Source organism: Rhinoraja longicauda, chromosome 10 (genome assembly GCF_053455715.1).
Source record: "Rhinoraja longicauda isolate Sanriku21f chromosome 10, sRhiLon1.1, whole genome shotgun sequence".
Lineage (NCBI taxonomy): Eukaryota > Metazoa > Chordata > Chondrichthyes > Rajiformes > Arhynchobatidae > Rhinoraja > Rhinoraja longicauda.
In genome coordinates this window covers 31,510,024-31,530,316 of record NC_135962.1, presented here as the reverse complement: position 1 = coordinate 31,530,316, position 20,293 = coordinate 31,510,024, and the positions used below count along the sequence as shown (strand labels likewise).

General features: G+C 44.0%; 1 protein-coding gene across 6 annotated transcripts in view; it reads left to right on the top strand.

Moving 5' to 3' along the window:
* The window catches only part of mia2 (MIA SH3 domain ER export factor 2), a 56,828-nt gene that overhangs the window by 13,434 nt on the left and 23,101 nt on the right, over positions 1–20,293 (top strand). For all 6 annotated transcript variants that reach the window (XR_013547738.1, XR_013547739.1, XM_078406584.1 and 3 more), the window contains 12 exons: positions 4,789–4,932; positions 6,048–6,069; positions 6,166–6,254; positions 8,582–8,659; positions 9,227–9,337; positions 9,462–9,533; positions 9,610–9,714; positions 10,542–10,664; positions 10,746–10,809; positions 13,496–13,551; positions 16,224–16,314; positions 19,621–19,759. Coding sequence is in view for 4 of the 6 variants with exons in the window: in XM_078406584.1 (XP_078262710.1) it covers positions 4,789–4,932; positions 6,048–6,069; positions 6,166–6,254; positions 8,582–8,659; positions 9,227–9,337; positions 9,462–9,533; positions 9,610–9,714; positions 10,542–10,664; positions 10,746–10,809; positions 13,496–13,551; positions 16,224–16,314; positions 19,621–19,759 (1,094 nt within the window). In the remaining 2 variants the exon portion in view is untranslated. The remainder of the gene's footprint in view (positions 1–4,788; positions 4,933–6,047; positions 6,070–6,165; positions 6,255–8,581; positions 8,660–9,226; positions 9,338–9,461; positions 9,534–9,609; positions 9,715–10,541; positions 10,665–10,745; positions 10,810–13,495; positions 13,552–16,223; positions 16,315–19,620; positions 19,760–20,293) is intronic.

Below are 20,293 nucleotides of genomic sequence, written 5' to 3'. Positions count from 1 at the left end.
AACTACTGCCTCAGCACCAGAGACCCTGGTTCATCTTGACCTCAGGTGCTGTCTGAGTAGAGTTTGCATGTTCTACCTGTGACCACTTGAGTTTCCTCCAGGTGCTCCGTTTTCCTCCCACATCTCAAAGATGTGAAAGTTTGTAGGTTAATTGTCCTCTGCAAATAGCCCCTAGGTGTAGGGAGTGGATGTGTAAGTGAAATGATTGAGAACTTGTGAGAATGGTGATTGACGTGCACCTGGTGTGCCAAAGGACCTGTTTCCATGCTGTATCTTCCAATCAATTAATCCAGGAAAGGCAGCCCCGAGCGGAAGAATGATGGAGGGCCTAGGTCATCCCCTTACCCCCCTTATTCCTTCCAGTAGTCCCAACACGCCTCAATAAACCAATGCACACCCAATGCCCACATTACCTCACTCCCATTTACCCACCTCGCATTATACCCATTACGGCCCCCCCACCCCCATTGCATTGCCCCCCATTACAGGTCCATTGCAACCCCCCCTCTATGCTGAGGCTGAGCCCCCTAGTCACTCCCACATTACACCCCCTCCCATTACAGGCCCATTACAGGTCCATTGCAACCCCCCCCCCCCCCCTCTATGCTGAGGCTGAGCCCCCCAGTCACTCCCACATTACACCCCCTCCCATTACAGGCCCATTACAGGTCCATTGCAACCCCCCCCCCCCCCCCCTCTATGCTGAGGCTGAGCCCCCCAGTCACTCCCACATTACACCCCCTCCCATTACAGGCCCATTACAGGTCCATTGCAACCCCCCCCCCCCCCCCCCCCCCTCTATGCTGAGGCTGAGCCCCCCAGTCACTCCCACATTACACCCCCCGTCCCATGCTTGACCCCCCTTCCCCGTTATACCCACCTGCTCACCCAAATGACCTCCCCCGCACTGCCCTTCACATTGGCCCCCCATCTTGTTTACCTCACCGCTGTTGCCGTCGGGCCGGAAGGCGCGGCCGCGGACGGTGCCCTTTGCCTCGGAAGCGGAGGCTGCGCTTTGAAGATGGCAGCGGACCCGGGGCGCCCGGCGGCCCCACGTCCCGACTGACGGAGCGGGCGAGCGGGCAGGCGAGTGCACTTCCCGCGGCCTCTCACGGACCAGCTGCTGGCGAGGCGATGGCCCACGGTTTTGTGACCACGTCGCTCTCCCGGCCGGCAAGTAGTTGGTGGCGCCGGTCCCAGGGGTTGGGCACTGGGCACTGCCCCCTTTCCCCACTCCCTCCCTGCCTTTCCCACTCCCCCCCCCCCTCTTCTTCCCCCCCCCTCTTCTTCCCCCCCCCTCTTCTTCCCCCCCCCTCTTCTTCCCCCCCCTCTTCTTCCCCCCCCCCTCTCCCCCCCCCTCTTTCCCCCCCCCCTTCCCCCCCTCTCTTCCCCCCCTCTCTTTCCCCCCCCTCTTCCCCCCCCCCCTCTTCCCCCCCCCCCTCTTCCCCCCCCCTCTTTCCTCTTCCCCCGCCCCCCCTTTCCCACTCCCTGCCCCCCCTCCCTGCCCCCCCTTTCCCCACTCCCTGCCCCCCCCTTTCCCACTCTTCCCCCCCCTTTCCCACTCTTCCCCCCCCTTTCCCACTCTTCCCCCCCTCCAACGCCATCCTCCGCCGACCCCCCTCCACTCTCCTTCCACCCCACCCCCTGCCCAAAGGTGTCGGCAGCAGGGAGATCTGGTCGAATATGGCCAGGCTGTTGCTAACGAGATGCTCTATTACCTGGTTGTCAAATTACAAAGGATACGAGGTTTTGATTGAAAGGCACAGCATGGAAACGGGTCTTTTGGCCCACTGTCCACACCAGTCACCTGTTCACACAAGTTCCATGTTATCCCACCTTCACGTCTACTCCCGCCTACACATGAGGTGCAATTTACAGCGGTCAATTAACTTACAAACGGCACATCTTTGGGATGTGGGAGGAAACCAGAGCACCCAGAGGAACCCCACACAATCACACAGAGAACGTACAAACTCCACATAGACAGCACCCCGGGTCAGGAACAAATCTGGGCCTCTGGCGCTGTGAGGCAGCTGCTCTACCAGCTTCTGGCATGACATCTTTATTTGGAGTGTCCTTTCCTTATCTAACCCCTTCAACATATGCATCTATTCAACAATATTGCAGTATTAGCAGTGAAAGTCACCCGAAGCTGCTTCAGTGAAGTGTTAGTACATAACACTTGACACCTCTCACTTCAGCATCCATTCCCTACACACTGGGGGGGAATTTACAGAGACCAGTTAACCATTATTGTCATATGCCCTGCAACGGAACAATTAAATTCTTGTTTGTAGCAGGGCAACAGATATGTAAACATGGTACTCAGTAGACACCATAATAAACAACAAAAAGTTGACAAGATAAAAACAAACAAACACTATAGTGCAAACAAAAAAACAATGCCCCCAAGTCCCTAGTGCAATCACGGCAGTTCAGAGTCATTTGGGAACACAGACAAAAAGTACTTAAACGTTTAGAAGTAACAAAGACATGCTTAAGGGGCAGCAGCAGAGGAAATAGAATAGGTGCTGAGTAAGGTGGAAATAGGTAATCATACGCCACTACTATGTGTTCCAAGGATCAGCAACACGACACCAGATTGACAACATACTTTTCTCCTTCATCATGTTTCCCCTTAAGTACATGCGTGCGTGCGTGCCAGCAGGACTCCGTCATGTGGTGGGAATTTCCACCAATATAGCAAACGTAGATGATCCAAATTGTATTTATGGAGGGGTTTTATAACAAATTTCATTCAGTTTTGGGCTGCATTCCAAGGGGACATTTATAAACATCTCCCTGAGAATTTATTTCAGGACAAAAAATATTCCACACCATTTATTTGTAGACACAAAGAAATGCAGATGCTGGAGTCTTGCGCAGAACACAAAGTGCAGGAGTAACACAGCAGGCCAGGCGGCATCCGTGGAGGACATAGAAAGGCGAGGTTTCTGGTCGGGATCGTTCTTCAGACTGCAAAGGGGTCTCAACCCAAAACATCGTCTATCCAGGTCCTTCCGAGATGCTGCCTGACCCGCTGAGTTACTCCAGCACTTTGTGATCACCACACCATTTAATCTAACCTCAGTTGTAGATTAACTTACTAGAACTTTTTTCAGTTATCATAAGTCTTCCTCAAACTTGTCCAAAGTGTTTATTGTTCAGAGCAGTGTTCATAATTCTCTGTGCTCTAATCATAGTTCTGCAGGTGTATTTTTTCTTGTGCTTTTTAATTCTTTGCCTCTGAAAATGGGGCAATGTGTTTTTCTACATTTTTATGGCTCTTTACCTGCGTTGTTTATCTGTAGTACCAAGTGCCAATGCACCCCATCGAGAAAATCTATTTTCTGTTATGTATATGACTTTCTTATTTTTCCCGACTGAAACATATCACTTTGTATATATGTCTTAAATTAATTTGCCAGTTACATAGACATTTTGATACATTTTCATCACAGTGCTCTTCTGTGCCACCAGTGTATTGTGAATGTGATAGGTCCACTTGTTTAATTATCTTTCTAATTTTTATCTTTCTAACTTTATAAGGATGAGAGGAGATCTTATCGAAACGTATAAGATTATTAAGGGGTTGGACACGTTAGAGGCAGGAAACATGTTCCCAATGTTGGGGGAGACCAGAACAAGGAGCCATTTAGGGGTAGGCCATTTAGAACTGAGATGAGGTCAGAGAGTTGTGAATCTGTGGAATTCTCTGCCTCAGAAGGCAGTGGAGGCCAATTCTCTGAATGCATTCAAGAGAGAGCTAGATAGAGCTCTTAAGCATAGCGGAGTCAGGGGGTATGGGGAGAAGGCAGGAACGGGTTACTGATTGAGAATGATCAGCCATGATCACATTGAATGGCGGTGCTGGCTCGGAGGGCCGAATGGCCTCCTCCTGCACCTATTGTTTATTGTTTAATTATCTTTCTAATGCTACTTTATTTGTCAAATGGACCAAGGTATAGTGAAATTTATTTTTTCTATACAATTCAGTACATTTCACTATACATAAGCACTTGGATACATCTCAGACACGGTACAAGTGTACAGCAGTAGTAGTGTATAGCAGTAGTATAGAGTCACCAGATTCAGTGACATTTTCAAGTCCCAGTTTGTAAATGCAGAGTTCTTGACCTGACCATGAAGGCCCATTGTCCAGGCGGGGTCGGCCTGGCCAAGCATAGCCATTGGTGTCCTCCGCCATTGCTCCACTGCTATAAGCAGCATACAGTCTGCTTACCAGCCCTCGATCCGACTCCTTCCACTCTGGGAGGGCGAGCCGGGCCGACCAAGTGGGTCCTTCATCCTCGCTGTGCGGTGAGCGAGTCCCTGGTCCACTGCGGGCGAGCCGGACCTTCTGGGTGGGTCCTCTGTCTGCGGTGTGCGAGTCCCTGGTCTGTGACGGGAGGGCTGGTTCTGCTGGTGGGCATGGCCATGACTTGCTGGGATACTTCCGCCACTCGGCTTGTCGGGATACATTAACGCGTCCATTAATCATCTTCCTATTTTTAATGCTCTTGGAATATCATGCCCACTGGCCCTGTTGAATATATTTTTCAGATATAAATGTTTGTAGTAGAATTGCCATGCCTACAACAACCTGTGCATGTAAGAATTGTCTAGTTGATAATATTGGCCTTAACCCTGTTTCATAATGTACTTAGTTTGGCCCCTACTGTTGCTAGCAATATCTTTTCTGCTACTCTTCCCCGTAGCCTCAATATTGTTAGATCCGCGAGTCTATATGGTATTGACTTGACCTTGATGTCAATATTTTACTTGCAGTCCTATCAGACAGTGATGGATACTGTGTCTGAAGGCCTAGGAGCTTCTACAAACCTACGTGGTCCTCGCACTGAGCTGTTTCTGATTTCATTTCTGTTGGGGATTATCACTGCATTGCTGTTCATCTACAGGACATGCCAAGCAGTAAGTTTAATTACATGTGATAATTACTTATTTCACAGTAGTTGGACAACTAAGTGCTCGTGAACCACTTCCTCCGCCGCATCGCAATTTCTCTGTCTCCACCACATCTGCTCCCAAGATGAGGCTTTCAATTCTAGGATATCCGAGGTGTCCTCTTTCTTTAGTATACGCCTCCATATCCAGCACATCATTCTCCGACATTTCCGTCACCTCCAACATAATCCAACCCACCGTTCCTATCTCCCCAACCTCGCCCCTTTCCGCCTTCCACAGAGACTACACTCCAAAACTCCCTCGTTCACTCATCCCTTCTCACCCAAACCACCCCTTCCCTAAGGACTTTCCCCTGCTGCTGCAAAAGATGCAACATCGGGGAGAACAAGCGTAGACTCGGCGACAGTTTCACCAAACACGTGCTCAGTCCGTCAAGGCCTACTGGATCTCCCAGTTGCTAACCATTTCTGTTCTCATGCTGAACTTTCTGTCCTGGGCCTCCTCCATTACTAGAATGAGGCCACACGCAAACTGGAGGAACAGCACCTCGTATTCGACTTGGGTAGCTTAGAACGATTGTGGATGATCAGCCATGATCACAATGACTGGCGGTGCTGGATCAAAGGGCCAAATGGCCTCTTGCACCTATTTTCTATGTTTCTAACCCAAGAGTATGAACATTGAATTCTCCAATTGTAGGTAACTATCAAAACTACCCCCCACCCCCACTTTATTTTTTTCTCCCCCTCTCTCCCTTGGACTTACACCTATTTCCCCCCCCCCTAACCCCACCTACACCCCTTCCTCCAGCTTCACAATTTGTCACTCTTTAATCGTTTTGTCTCTCACCTTTTTTTCCATCTCTGCCCTTTGCCTACCCATCAACCCCCCTACACTCCCCCTCACTTGTACTATCATTTGGCAGGCTTTGTCCTGCCCCTCCTCTCCTCCAGCTTTCTGCCCACCCCCACCTCCACACCATGATAGTTCTGAAGAAGGGTCCCAACCCAAAACGTCACCTATGCATGTTTTCCAGCACTTTTGTCTTTTGTTGTAAACCAGTATCTACAGTTCCTTGTTTCTACGAACAACTGTTACTGTCTTGCTTGCTTTTTTTTTAGGTGAAAAGCAGAAGGTACACGGGTAAGTCACTATTGGTTTAAAAGTAATATTCTTATTCAGATAATTTACCCTGCAATCTGATATTTTAAATTTGCTATATTTTTATATTTTATTTAGGGAGAGAGAAACAACTTGCAGAAACAGTTTCTCAACTGTTTGAGGAGAAATGCAAAGTTCTTGAAACACTGAGTAATTGTAAGCAAAAGGTTTGTGCAACTTTTACTCCAGTTTTGTGTTTTTTTGTTATTTGCAACAATTTGAATTGTCACTCGTATTGAATGATACAATGTCAGCGTAGTTTTGATGATGCTATTATAAACTGCATTAACCTAGGTACCATATTTTATTTGAGTTTGCTTCTTATAGTTATTGTCAGTGCAAAGTGCACATTCCATGCCTAATTGAAATTGAAATTAAAATTGGGAAATTCTGAAATAATGAAATTACTTTTTTACTCTGCTTCATTTCACTTCAGAAATTGAATGGCATCAGCTACTCTAAACGGTCTTTATATATGACCAAATTAAAGTCCACAATGGCTTTTTTGCCATTGTATCTCATCCCTTTGTCCGCATTGGGACTATATCCTTTTGCGCCTTGCCTGTTTAAGTGTCTGTCAAAATGGCCCTTAAATGTAATGATTGTATTTGATTCCACCACTTTCCCCGACAACATTACACCTCAGATTTCCTTTAAATCTCTTACCTCTCACCATAAAATAGTCATCTTGCATTTGATACCCCACCATGGGAAAAAAAGTTTGATTGTCTCCCCTGTTTGACTGTCTCCCCGTTTGACTGTCTCCCCTGTTTGACTGTCTCCCCTGTTTGACTGTCTCCCCTATCTATGTCATTCAATCTTGCATACTTTTGTTGGCTCACTTCTCTGTTTCTTTTGCTACCGGGAAAGCAAGTCCAGCCTATGCAAATTCTCTCCGTAACTCTGCTAGGAATATATTAAAATTGAATTTATGTGGGCCACAGAATCCTGCGCAGTGCCTGTGAGCGGTGCTGCAAATAGATGTTATCAGTAACAACTTCGTAACATTGGAGACCTGTGAGCTAAAGCACAACCTGTCCATCTGTTCTGTTGACATTTTAACTATCCAAGCAAACATGTCCTATGGTTGGTTGGTTCTGCAATGGTGTGAGAATGGATTATCTTAGTATGGTTCAAGTCAAGTCAATTTTATTTGTATAGCACATTTAAAAACAACCCACGTTGACCAAAGTGCTGTACATCAGTTCAGGTACTAAGAACGAACATACAATGGCACACAAACATAACAGCACATACATAAACAGTTCACAGCGCCCCCTCAGAGGGCCTCAAACGCTAGGGAGTAGAAATAGGTTTTGAGCCTGAACTTAAAGGAGTCGATGGAGGGGGCAGTTCTGATGGGGAGAGGGATGCTGTTCCACAGTCTAGGAGCTGCAACCGCAAAAGCGCGGTCACCCCTGAGCTTAAGCCTAGACCGCGGGATAGTGAGTAGCCCCAAGTCGGCCGACCTGAGGGACCTGGAGTAGTGGGTTAGAAGATTTTTGATATAGTGGGGGGGGGGGGGGGGCAAGCCCTTTTAGGGCTTTGTATGTGAATAGGAGGAGCTTGAAGTTGATTCTGTACTGTACTGGGAGCTAGTGGAGAGTGGCCAGAATCGGGGTGATGTGGTCCTTTTTACGGGTACCCGTCAGGAGTCTCACTGCGGCGTTTTGGACCAATTGCAGGCGGGACAGGGATGATTGGCTGATCCCAATGTATAGGGAGTTGCAGTAGTCTAGGCGGGAGGAAATGAATGCGTGGATGATATTTTCAATGTCGTCAAATTGGTTGATTCGTTACTTTTTATGGCTATCCACATTCACAATACAAGAAGATTCATAGTGCTTCACTGAATGTGCTTCGGAGCAAAGGCAGAATTGAATCAACTCTGAAAATGCAGGTTAAGTCCCGTTGTGATCCGATCAGACTTTTAAATGTTATTACAAATGCAGTATTTATTTATACACAGCATTACACAACAGTACTAAAGAAAGAAATAACATACCCTTTTTAAGATTTATGTAACTGATGTGCTGCTGCATCTTTAACTTGAGTAGATAATCACAGTTTGGTTTACTTTTTTGGTTTAGTTTAGAGTTGCAGCACAGCAACAAGTCCTTCAGCCCACCAAGTCCGCACCAACCAGCGATTCCCGTTACACTAGCACATACTACACACAAGGGACAATTTACAATTTTTTTTTACCAAAGCCATTTAACCGACAAACCTGTAGGCCTTTAGCATGTGGGTGGAAACTGGAGCACCCAGGGAAAACCCACACAGTCATAGGGAGAATGTACAAACTCCGTACAGACACCGCTCGGAGTCAGGATCGAACCCGGGTGTCTGCTGCTGTAAGCCAGCAACTCTACCACAATGCCACCACGCCACCCGAATATAGTTTCCAAATGTTTCCATCCTTATGAAAATAAATTCAGATCAATCTCATTTATTAATTTGCCCCTAATTAACGCTGTTGGCCTCTTGTCTTTAGTACGGTGAATTTGAAGCATCTGCTCAAGAAGCAGCTGGTTTAAAACAATCAACAGAAACAAAGACGTTGCATCTTCAGGTAAGAAAACTGTTAAATAAGCTTCTGGAAAAATATTGTTAAATGCCCAGAAATATGTGCTTGAAGGAATACAAATTAATACAAATCTTTATGGAAGGGAGTGTATTATAGGGATTGTTGTTATGATTGTTTATATTTGAAGATTGTTATTAAAGTTTATAATTGTTTATATTAAAGAATGATGAAGTAAATCTTATGGAGTTACAAGAAACTGCAGATGCTGGAATGTTGAGCAAAACACAGTGTTTCAGGTTGGGGCCCTTCAGAGTCTGAAAAAGGATCCTAAACCAAACAGTACCTGCCCATTACCTCCACAGATGCTGCTCTTACCTGCTGAGTTCCTCCACCATCTGTGTTTTGTGCAAGTCAATCTCACGCTTGAATTAAGATTGTTCAATATTGATTGAGGACCTTTTTGATCAAGTTTCAGCAGAAAGAAGTTATCTTTGTTTCCATATCATGACAAAAGACAGTCAAATCAAGTTTTAGGATTAAGTACTTCTCGATCTATTTGTATTTATTGGCAATTATATTTGTGAGCAGTTTAATAATAAAACTTTTTTTTAGGATACATATGCCAAATTGGATCAGTCCAATGACACACTTAGACAAGCGATTGATCAGTTCACACAGGATTTAGAGGGAGAAAAACAAACAAGGTCTCAACAAAATAATCTGGTATGTAATAATTCAACTGTTGTTTTAACCCACTGTTAACTAATCGTATAGATATCTAAAATGATCAACTATATAAATTATAATATAGATTCTCTGCAGACTTAGTTGCACTTTCTTCATCCAGATTACAGAAATTCGAGCAAATTTAATTGTGCTGGAAAATGAAGCTCAAAACCTCAAGACCCAAGTAGAAGAGGTGAGGATATAAGAAATTGTAAAACACTGCTGTGGTGTGGCAGAAGGAACACTTATATTCTTCTTTGTATTTTAAGGCTAAAAAGGAATTAAAAGAAATTCAGGTTAATGATGCAAGACACCAGGAATCTTTTCAAGCTGCAAAAGAAGAGAATTATCATCTCAAAGAAAGCAAAGAACAGGTGGGATTGATATATTTTTACCAAACCTTTTATATCAACTATATTGATTAAAAGCTACTTTGTTTTTGAACTATTTTCCTCTGAATTATGTTTACTGATGTATGTACAACAATGGCAAGTGTAATGACAATGATACGAAGATGAGTTTTAGATGATTACAAATTATTTTATTTTGACCTGATTGAAATGTTTTGTTCATTGTGCAGTATTGTCCATCATTTTCTGGACCATCTTAGAGCATAGAACAGGAACAGGCTGTTCAGCTTGCAATGTCTGTGTGAACACGTTGTCTCCAATTAAAATAATCCCTCCTTGGGAATTTAACTACTTCTTATAGTTAATATCCTCTATTCTGGGCAGTATCCTGGCAAACCTCTTCTGTTAACTCTACAAAGCTTTCTCATCCTTCCTGTAATAGGGAAACCAGAACAGCACACATTACCCCAAATGTAGCTGAGCCAAAGTTCTATAAAGTTGCAACGTGACCTGCAGTTTTACTGTCCTAAACATGCTGAGTGTTAGAATCCAGATCCACTGTACAATTTCTTGCTGGGCATTTCTCAGGACCTGAAATACCCAAATCCTCAGACCTCAGAATTTTCCTCCTCCATTAAACAGGTTTAGTGCCACACCAGCACTGAGATAAAAGGTTCTATCCACTCTGTCTTGCCCTGTACTTCAGCTATCAGAGAAAGTTTTGAATGACAAATGGTCCTCCATGCGAAAAAATACTTTGAAGGTAATGATAGTGTTCCAGTATGTTTTCTTTAAAAGAATAATAATACTTGTTCAATCCTTTAGCCTAATTGTGTCATTTCTGTCTGTAGTTGTTGCAAGAATCAGAAGGATGGAACGAACGTTACAGTGAGCTGACTGAACATATTAACTTGGGTGTAAAATCGCAGAAGGATATAAGGGAAGTTCTTGCATGTAAAGATAATGAAGTAAAGGTAAGATTTGTTCTTGTGAAATCAAATAATGCAAATGTTTCAGTTATTCGAAATGTCCATTTTAAAACTTCTTTCTCTTAGTCTCTAACAGATTGCCTTCTGAAAATGAAATTGTGGAGTGTAACTGAAGATAATCCTGCAGAAGGTAATAACTCGGACAAATGATACATTATCACAGTGAATCTCAGCCTTGCTCTTAAAAAAAACCCCATTTGCTTTTGAACTTTACCTCTTTACTCAGACCTTGCCTGAATAACTAAATCAGGTTGCCAATAGTTGTTAGATTTGGTGAACGCTTTGGAAGAGGATGTTATGTGAATAATGTCCGGCAGGAGCATCAAATCATTGGCAGCATTGTAAATAGTTGTGAGACCTCAAAACTCTTGTCCTACCCCCGCACCCTGATGCGCACCCATGTCTCCCACCATCCTACTTTCCCTCACTCCCCCTGTCCCCTTCTGCCTATATTCCTCTCTTTGGCTGTACATTTCAATCATCTTCTCTCCTTTTCTGATACTCTTATCTCCTTTTCACATATAGCCTTTGATACATTTGACGCATCTGCCAACCCACTCCCCCCACTACAATCAGTCTGAACAAGGGGGTCGACCTGAAACATCACCTGTCCATTCCCTCCGGCACCTTGTGTTTTGCTCTTTTGTGATCAGATAGAATTTTGTTAGTAGAGTATGTCCAACAACCCAGTTAGGCAGGAAAAATAAATCCATTTACTGGGAACTCGGGAACAGCTCTTCCTTTTTGTTATCAAGCTTCTGACTGGTCCTTCTATCAGTTAGGGGACTGTCTGATTCACCTCTACCCCATTGTGGACATTGGACTGTCCATGGAACTGGTGAGCTACAATGCTGAGAACTATATTCTGCAGTCTGTATCTTCTTCCCCTTTGCTCTATTTATTGTACTTGAATTTGACTTTAATGTATTTGTATCGACCAACACTCTCCTCCGCCTAGCAGAGCTGGTTCTTACCCTCAACAACTTCTCCTTTGACTCCTCCCACTTCCTCCAAACCAGAGGCGTAGCTATGGGCACTCGCATGGGCCCTAGCTACGCCTGCCTCTTTGTCCGGTACGTCGAACAATCCCTGTTCCAGACGTACACTGGCCCCATCCCCGAACTCTACCTCCGCTACATCGACGACTGCATTGGCGCTACCTCTTGCACCCATGCAGAACTTACTGACTTCATACACTTCACCTCCAATTTCCATCCTGCCCTTAAATATACCTGGACTATCTCTGACATCTCCCTCCCGTTTCTGGACCTCACCATCTCCATCACAGGTGACAGACTAGTGACGGACATTTACTATAAACCCACTGACTCGCACAGCTATCTGGACTACACTTCTTCCCACCCGGTCCCCTGCAAAAAGTCTATCCCCTACTCCCAATTCCTCCGTCTACGCCGCATCTGCGCCCGGGATGAGGTGTTTCACACTAGGGCTTCCGAGATGTCCTCGTTCTTCAGAAAACGGGGCTTCCCCTCCTCCATTATAGATGAGGCTCTCACTAGGGTCTCTTCTACATCCCACAGCTCCGCTCTTGCTCCCTCTCCCCCCACTCGCAACAAGGACAGAATCCCCCTCGTTCTCACCTTCCACCCCACCAGCCAGCGGATCCAACATATCATCCACCAACATTTCCGTCACCTACAACGGGACCCCACCACTGGCCATATCTTCCCATCCCCTCCCCTCTCTGCGTTCCGCAGAGACCGTTCCCTCCGTAACTCCCTGGTCCACTCGTCCCTTCCTACCCAAACCACTCCAACCCCTGGCACTTTCCCCTGCAACCGCACGAGGTGCAACACCTGTCCCTTTACCTCCCCCCTCAACTCCATCCAAGGACCCAATCAGTCTTTCCAGGTGAGACAAAGGTTCACCTGCACCTCCTCCAACCTCATCTATTGCATCCGCTGCTCTAGATGTCAACTTATTTACATCGGCGAAACCAAGCGCAGGCTCGGCGATCGCTTCGCTGACACCTGCGCTCGGTCCGCATTAACAAAACTGATCTCCCAGTGGCCGAGCACTTTAACTCCCCCTCCCATTCCCAGTCTGACCTTTCTGTCGTGGGCCTCCTCCAGTGCCATAGTGAGGCCCACCGGAAATTGGAGGAACAGCACCTCATATTTCGCCTGGGCAGTTTGCAGCCCGGTGGTATGAACGTCGACTTCTCCAACTTTAGATAGCTCCTCTGTCTCTCCCTTCCCCTCCTCCTTCCCAGATCTCCCTCTATCTTCCTGTCTCCACCTATATCCTTCCTTTGTCCCGCCCCCCTGACATCAGTCTGAAGAAGGGTCTCGACCCGAAACGTCACCCATTCCTTCTCTCCCGAGATGCTGCCTGACCTGCTGAGTTACTCCAGCATTTTGTGAATAAATCGATTTGTACCAGCATCTGCAGTTATTTTCTTATATTTAATGTATTTGTGTTTGGTATATCTGATCTGATTGGATAGCATGCAACGCTATCTCATGCAAAGCTTTTCACTGTGCCTTGGTACATGTGACAATAATAAAGCTAAACAACTGAATTGTCATGCATCGCACAGTGTTTTACAGCTATGGTTACTAATGAATTATTAGCCATCTTAACTACTTTACCTATCTTCTACTTAGTCAGACAAGACAGCAAGCTGATAAGTGGCAAATTGGTAAATGAGTGATTTTCATAGTTTTTAAATGTTTTTCTACCACATGCTTTGTATATTGTGATTTCTCGTTGTTTTCAAGAAGGTTGGTGTTGATCTATTTTTTAGAGTCTGAGGAAACCTTTCATTTTTTCTAAAGTTCTTTAATATCTATTAGGAATTCCAGAAGAACAACAGAAGCAAAAGATTGAAAATTTGATTTATGTTGCTAAGGTACGTTACGTGGCACAGCGTACTTGCATTATGTCCTTGCTATAGCAATTGATTACTTAGTTTCTAACAAGAATATCCTGGCCATTTTTGTTTGAAGCTCCACTTAATGGCACTTGTATTGCATGAAGTAACCCTCCTGGTATGATTGGCAGTACTTGAAAGATTATTCCAATTATTTTGTTCCTCACTGCTGCCAACTATGCACATTTATGGAGCTCTGCTACACTGGAATTGGTTGACAAAAGGTGCAGCCAGTTCTGAAGTACACCTTCAACATAGTTAATGCTATTTAAAATCACATTATTTGGCCAATAAATGTTAACACTATTTAGAACATAAAACAGTACAAGAACAGGTCCTTCTGCCTACAATGTCTATGTCGACCATGATGCCAAGTCAAACTCTAATCTGCCTGTATGTGATCCATATCACCTCATTCTCTGTTTCAGCGACATTTCAGATCAGGACTTTTCATCAGACTGATTGTAGTATGGAAAAGAAAGCTGGAAGAGAGGTGGGGACGGGTCATAACTTGGCAAGAGGGAGTGTCGCTTTATGATTAAGGAGCATGTCATGGTAGTAGTCTAAGATGACATTACTGATAGTTCATCCTGTAAGGTTATATGGGCGGAAAAGGGGATCTTGTTCGTGGTGTACCATCTTGTTCGTGGTGTACTATAGGCCCCAAAATAGTCAACAGGAATCAGATGAGCAAATATCAGCTAACATTAGAAGAGCAAAGATCAGATAGCGATAATGTATAAAATATTACAGCAGGATCTTATTCAGTTAGGTCTGTGTGTCTAAGGAATTGTTAATAGAGTTTAATGTAATTTAATTTAATTTAAATGCGAAGTGTTGCTTTTTTTAGAAAGTCAAACTAGGGTATGACATTCACAGTGAATTGCAGTGCCCTGGGGAGTGTTGTAGAGCAGAGGGATTTAGGAGTCCAAGTACATGAGTATAGAAGTTGGAAGGTCATGTTGCAGTTGTATAAGACGTTGGTGAGACTGCATTTAGAGTATTGTGTTCAGTTCTGGCCACCATGTTATAGGAAAAATATTGTCAAGCTTGAAAAGGTTCAGATAAGATTTACGAGGATGTTGCCAGGACTAGAGGGTCTTAGCTATAGGGAGAGGTTGAGTAGGCTGGGTCTCTATTTCTTGGAGCGCAGGAGGATGAGAAGTGATCTTGTAGAGGTGTATGAAAGCATGAGAGGAATAGATCGGGTAGATGCACAGAATCTCTTGCCCAGAGTAGGGGAATTGAGGACCAGTGGACAAGGTTCAAGGTGAAGGGGAAATGATTTAATAGGAATCTGAGAGGTAACCTTTTCACTCAAAGGGTGGGTGTATGAAACAAGCTGCCAGAGGAGGTAGTTGAGGCTGGGACTATCCCAACGTTTAAGAAACAGTTAGACAGGTACATGGATAGGACAAGTTTGGAGGGATATGGATCAAGCGCAGGCAGGTAGGACTAGTGTTGCTGGGACATGTTGGCCGGTGTGGGCAAAATGGGCCGAAGGGCCTGTTTCCACATTATGACTCTACATAGTTCCTTGAAAGTGGTGTCTCGGATAGATGGAGTGGTCAAAAGGGCTTTCGGTACATTAGTCTACATCAGCCAGGGTATTGAGTATAGAAGTTGAGAGGTTGTATTACAGTTGTACAAGACGTTGGTGATGCTGCATTTGGAGAATTGTGTTCAGCTTTGAGTTGCAAAGTCTGGTCTGATTCTCTCCTATTTTTCTCTTTTAAGGGAAAGCTGCCTAGATGAAACTTGTATTTGTAGAGTGTAGTAGGGGGTTGATTTAGGTGGGGTGTTTAAGATGATTGACCAGATCAATAGAGGGAAACTTTCCTCAGTTGGGTAAGTCCAGAGCAAGAGGAAAATCTGCAAATTAAAGTTAGAACGTTCATTGATGATATTTGAAAGCACTGCTTCACAAACCCTGTAATGAAAACCAGCAACCTGGTCTCAAAAAGGCTGTTCAGACTAGATCTTTTTTATATTCTCAAACCAGTATTGATAGTTTTTTGTATGGTGAAAATATCACAGAATATGCAACGAAGGTTGGCAAATACAAGTGTAGATCAGGAATAGGCTTTTCGACCCACAATGTCTGTGCCGAACATGATGCCAAGACCAACTCTTATCTGCCTGCACATAATCCATATCCATCCACTGCATATCCATGTGCTTATCCAAAAGTCACCAGGTTAAATGTTGCCATCGTATCTGCCTTCACCACCATGCCCGGCAGTACGTTCCAGGCACTCGCTACTCTCTGTGGATTTTTTTAAAAACTTGCCCCGCACATCTTTAAACTTTGCCTATTTAAACTTTTGGAATTGAAAGTACACATCAGTCATGAGCTGAATGAATGATTAATATTGTTTTAATTCTTGTTTCTTAATCAATATTTTTGATCATTTTGCTTGCAGGACTGCCACTTATGTTATTATTAGTGATACAGCACAAATGAAAGGCACATTTACCCCATTGTGCTGATGCTGGCTTTTTGATGGAGCTGTAACTCTCCAGGATAATTAAATCCATGTAATTTGAGTAATAATAAATAATAACCAGAAATATGTAACTTTAAAACTGAAACTTCACTCATATAAAAATTCAATGCTATCTTGATTTAATATCTTTAATTTTTTTTAAAGCTAAATGCCAGTTTGAAATCTGTGGAGGAAGAAAGAAATCAGATTCATGGCAAGTTGTCGGATGAAATCAATGCAAAGCAAGAACTGATGGGTAATTATAAGGAGACTTCAGTTCTCATATATTTTGTGGAACCTAACATTGTGCTACATGCCCATGGTTTTTTTCCAACCTTTCATCCGCTTGGATCTGATGCATTGTAGTTATTCACACATAAAATCATACAGCTTGATTATTGTTACAGCTTGTTATTCACAGGCCCAGGCCCTTTAGCCCAATTCGTTCATGCTGATAAGATAGCCCATCTAAGCTAGTCGCATTTACCTGCGTTTGGCCCAGATTCCTCTTAAAACCTTTCCTGTCCTTCTGGCAGGCATTTTTGATGATTATGGTGCTGTATAATAGATTCTTGACTTAGAATAATTCATCTTTCTTGCATGCTCTGACTGAACTGTTTCTGCGCTGTGTGGTCAGAGTAAATTTTACAAGTTCCGAATGATCTACAAGGTCACAGGGTGAATTAACATGAATGATAAAGGTCTTGCTTTCTGGATCAGAAAATCAAACGCTCTGAAACAACTACTTTTCTTCGCTATAGCCCTGTGTGCTTTTTAAGTGTTGATTTGCAGTTTGAAATCCAGTTTCAAACTGTTTTTCAAAAGTAAAATTGCATTGATGCTGGAAATCAGAAATGAAAACAGACTATGTGCCTTCTGTTGCATCTTAATTCTGCTACTAATTAGCCACGTCTGGAGTATCCTGCACAGTTCTGGTTACCACAATACAGAAAGATTTAGATTTAGAGATACAGCGCGGAAACAGGCCCTTCGGCCCACCGAGTCCGCGCCGCCCAGCAATCCCCGCACATTAACACTATCCTACACACACTAGGGACAATTTTTACATTTTACCCAGTCAATTAACCTACATACTTGTACGTCTTTGGAGTGTGGGAGGAAACCGAAGATCTCGGAGAAAACCCACGCAGGTCACGGGGAGAACGTACAAACTCCGTACAGACGGCACCCGTAGTCGGGATCGAACCCAAGTCTCAGCATTCGCTGTAAGGCAGCAACTCTACCGCTGCGCCACCGTGCCGCAGATGCGATAACGCTGCAGTTTTATCTGTTCATCTGCTAAGTATTTTTGATCATTTTATCTTTTGCTAAAGGGAAGAAGCGGTTGATTTGTCTAGATAAAGGAAGATGTAGTGTATTTGGCATTCAACAAGAATTTTAGAGCCAAATAAATTTGCGGCACAGACAATACGTATTTTGGCTCATGATTGGGTCATTGAGCCAAACAGCAGAGAAACGGGCCCTTCGGTCCAACTCTCTATGGCAACCAAGTTGCCTAAACAACCTCGTCCCACTTGCCTGGTCCTTATCCTTCCAAACATTTACTATCCACATACCTGTCCAAGTGTCTGATAAATATCATAATTGTACCCATGTCTACCACTTCCTCTGGCAAATGGTTTCATATTTGCACCACCCTATGTGTGACAAAAGGACACTTTTAAATCTTCCTCTCATCTTAAACCAATGTCATTTTGTTTTAGACTCCCCTACCCTAGTAAAAAAAAAACTACGCCTATTCACCATCTCTATGCCCCTCGTGATATTATAAATCTCAATAAAGTCATCAAAAGCTACAAGGTCATCAATAAGGCTACATTTACAAGTTTTAAATGACATTTGCGCGGATATATCGATAGGAAGGGTTTGGATGGCTATGGGCAAAATGGGACTAGCCCAGAGTTCCAACTTGGTCAGCATGGACAGGTTGGTCTGTAGGGGCTGTTTCTGTGCTCTATGACTATCCCTCTTCCTCCTATGCTCTGGAGGGGGAGGGGAGGGGGGAATCAAGGGAGAAATCCAGCCTTATAACTAAAATCTTCTGGTTCCAGTAACATCCTTGTAGATCTTTGTTGGACCCTCTCCAAAGTAATAACATCCTTCTTATGGCAGGGCAACCAGAACTGTGCACAGTACTAAATGTAGTTGCACCGATATCTGGTACAACTGTGACATGATGCACCAACTCCTGTACTCAGTAGAAACAAGGAACAGCAGAAGCTAGTTTACACAAAATGGGACTAGCCCAGAGAAAACTTCTGGAGTAATGCAGCAGGTCAGGCAGCATCTCTGGAGAACATGGATAGGTGATATTTCGGGTCGGACCTGTCTTCACACTGATTGTGGGTGGGTGGGGAAGAGGGGGTTGGGGGTTGTAAGGAGAGAGAAAGAAAGCTGGGAGAGAGGCGAGGCAGCACAAAATGCGGCTGGTGGACACGGGCGAGGGGGTGGAGGATCGATCGGCAGATGGTTGGAGCAAAAGCCAGAGATTAAAGCAGAAGGTGTGAGACAGACTGAGTGAAGAGTTGTAAATTGTGAAGGAAGGAATGTAGAAAGAGGGGGAGGGGAGAAATAGGTGCGAGTCCTGGTGGGGCACAGGGGAGGGGGGGGGGGTGGGAAGGAGGAAGGGGCGATATAGGCAGCATGCCAAACACCTTCACAAATATGGGTCAATTGTGGGCAACTAGGCATTTTAGTAAGCATGAATGAATTAGGCCCAAGGGCCTGTTTACACGCTGTATAACTATAACTATACTATATATAGTATGACTCTATAACTATATTATGAGGGGGACTTTCAGGAACAGTAATTTGACAGTTAGCCTGGAGATGTAGCAAGTAATTATTGAGATGGACGTGTAGAATAAAAGTAGTAAGTTTTGATGCAACTTTACAGGCTGCACCTGGTGTGCGGCAAACAGTTTTGAACTCTGTGTTCAAGGAAAGAAATATTTGCATTGGAGACGGTGCAGAAAAAAACATACTTGGTTGACTCCAAGGATGAAGATATCGACACATGAATAGAAGCTGAGCAGTTGAGTTTAGAAGAATAATCTTAATTAAACTATGTAGGGTGGATACTAAAGGGGTGTTCCCCCATGGCCAGATGCCCTGAACGAAGGTGTATGGTATCATAAGATCAGCCATGCTCGGTGGGCTGGCTCGAAGGGCCGAATGGCCTACTCCTGTACCTATTGTCTATGTATAAGGGATTGTCTATTTAAGATAGAAATAAGGAGATATTTCTTTTCTCGGGAGATCTTAAATCTTTGAGCTTGGTTAACATAGAGGGCTGTGGAGGTAAATGTGGAGCTGCCTTTAAATGTCTTCTAGGTCAAGGCCAGCAATCATTTTAAACTACAACAGACACACAGGATGCGAGGAGAAGATTGGGAAGTGGTGCTGAGGGCATGATTGAAAGAGTCATGACATTGAATGAAGTGGGCCAAATTGATGGCTCTTTTTCCTATGTTCTCAAGACAAATACTTTGTTCTTTGCAATGAATTCATGAATGCATTTTGTTTTCTTTTCATGTGGCAGAGCGCATTGAAAAACTTCAGTTGGAACATACCTCAGTGCAATCTGTGAAATCTCAGTTTAAGACTGAATACAAAACCATTCAGCAGAAGTTGAAAATCATGACAGAATTGTATCATGAGAAGGAAATGGAGCTTCAAAGGTAACCAGCTTGGACTGAGGCAGAATTTGAATGAAAATAAATCCTGCAGGAAATAAATGAAAATCATTGAAAATGAGGTTGAGTCAGTTTTTGGGTTGTTAAGCCACACAGTGCACGAGGTAGTTCAGAGCTCGGCTTCACTGCCAGAGCCAGGGTTAGTTGAAAGCCAGTGCTTTCCATATCATCAGCTCAGAGGGGCTGTGAGTCGGGAGAATATAAGGGAAGCATTGTCTTTAGAATTGCCTTATCTTCAACAGTTTCCTGTTGATGTGATAATGTAACATCCACGGAAAATATTGGAAATAAGAATAATCAGTTTGTTCCTCAACTATTTACATTAATCATGTTTTGAAAAGAGCACAAATATCCAGTTGTGATCATTGATTTGTTACTCATTTTACAAAATTAGAGTCCATTTTTAACCTGTAATCATCAACTAATTACAACTGCTGCAGCAGAAAATACTGAGGAGGGATTAAGTATTGTTGAACATAAATTTTATATATGTTAAACATTCGAAGCTCCCCCTCAACC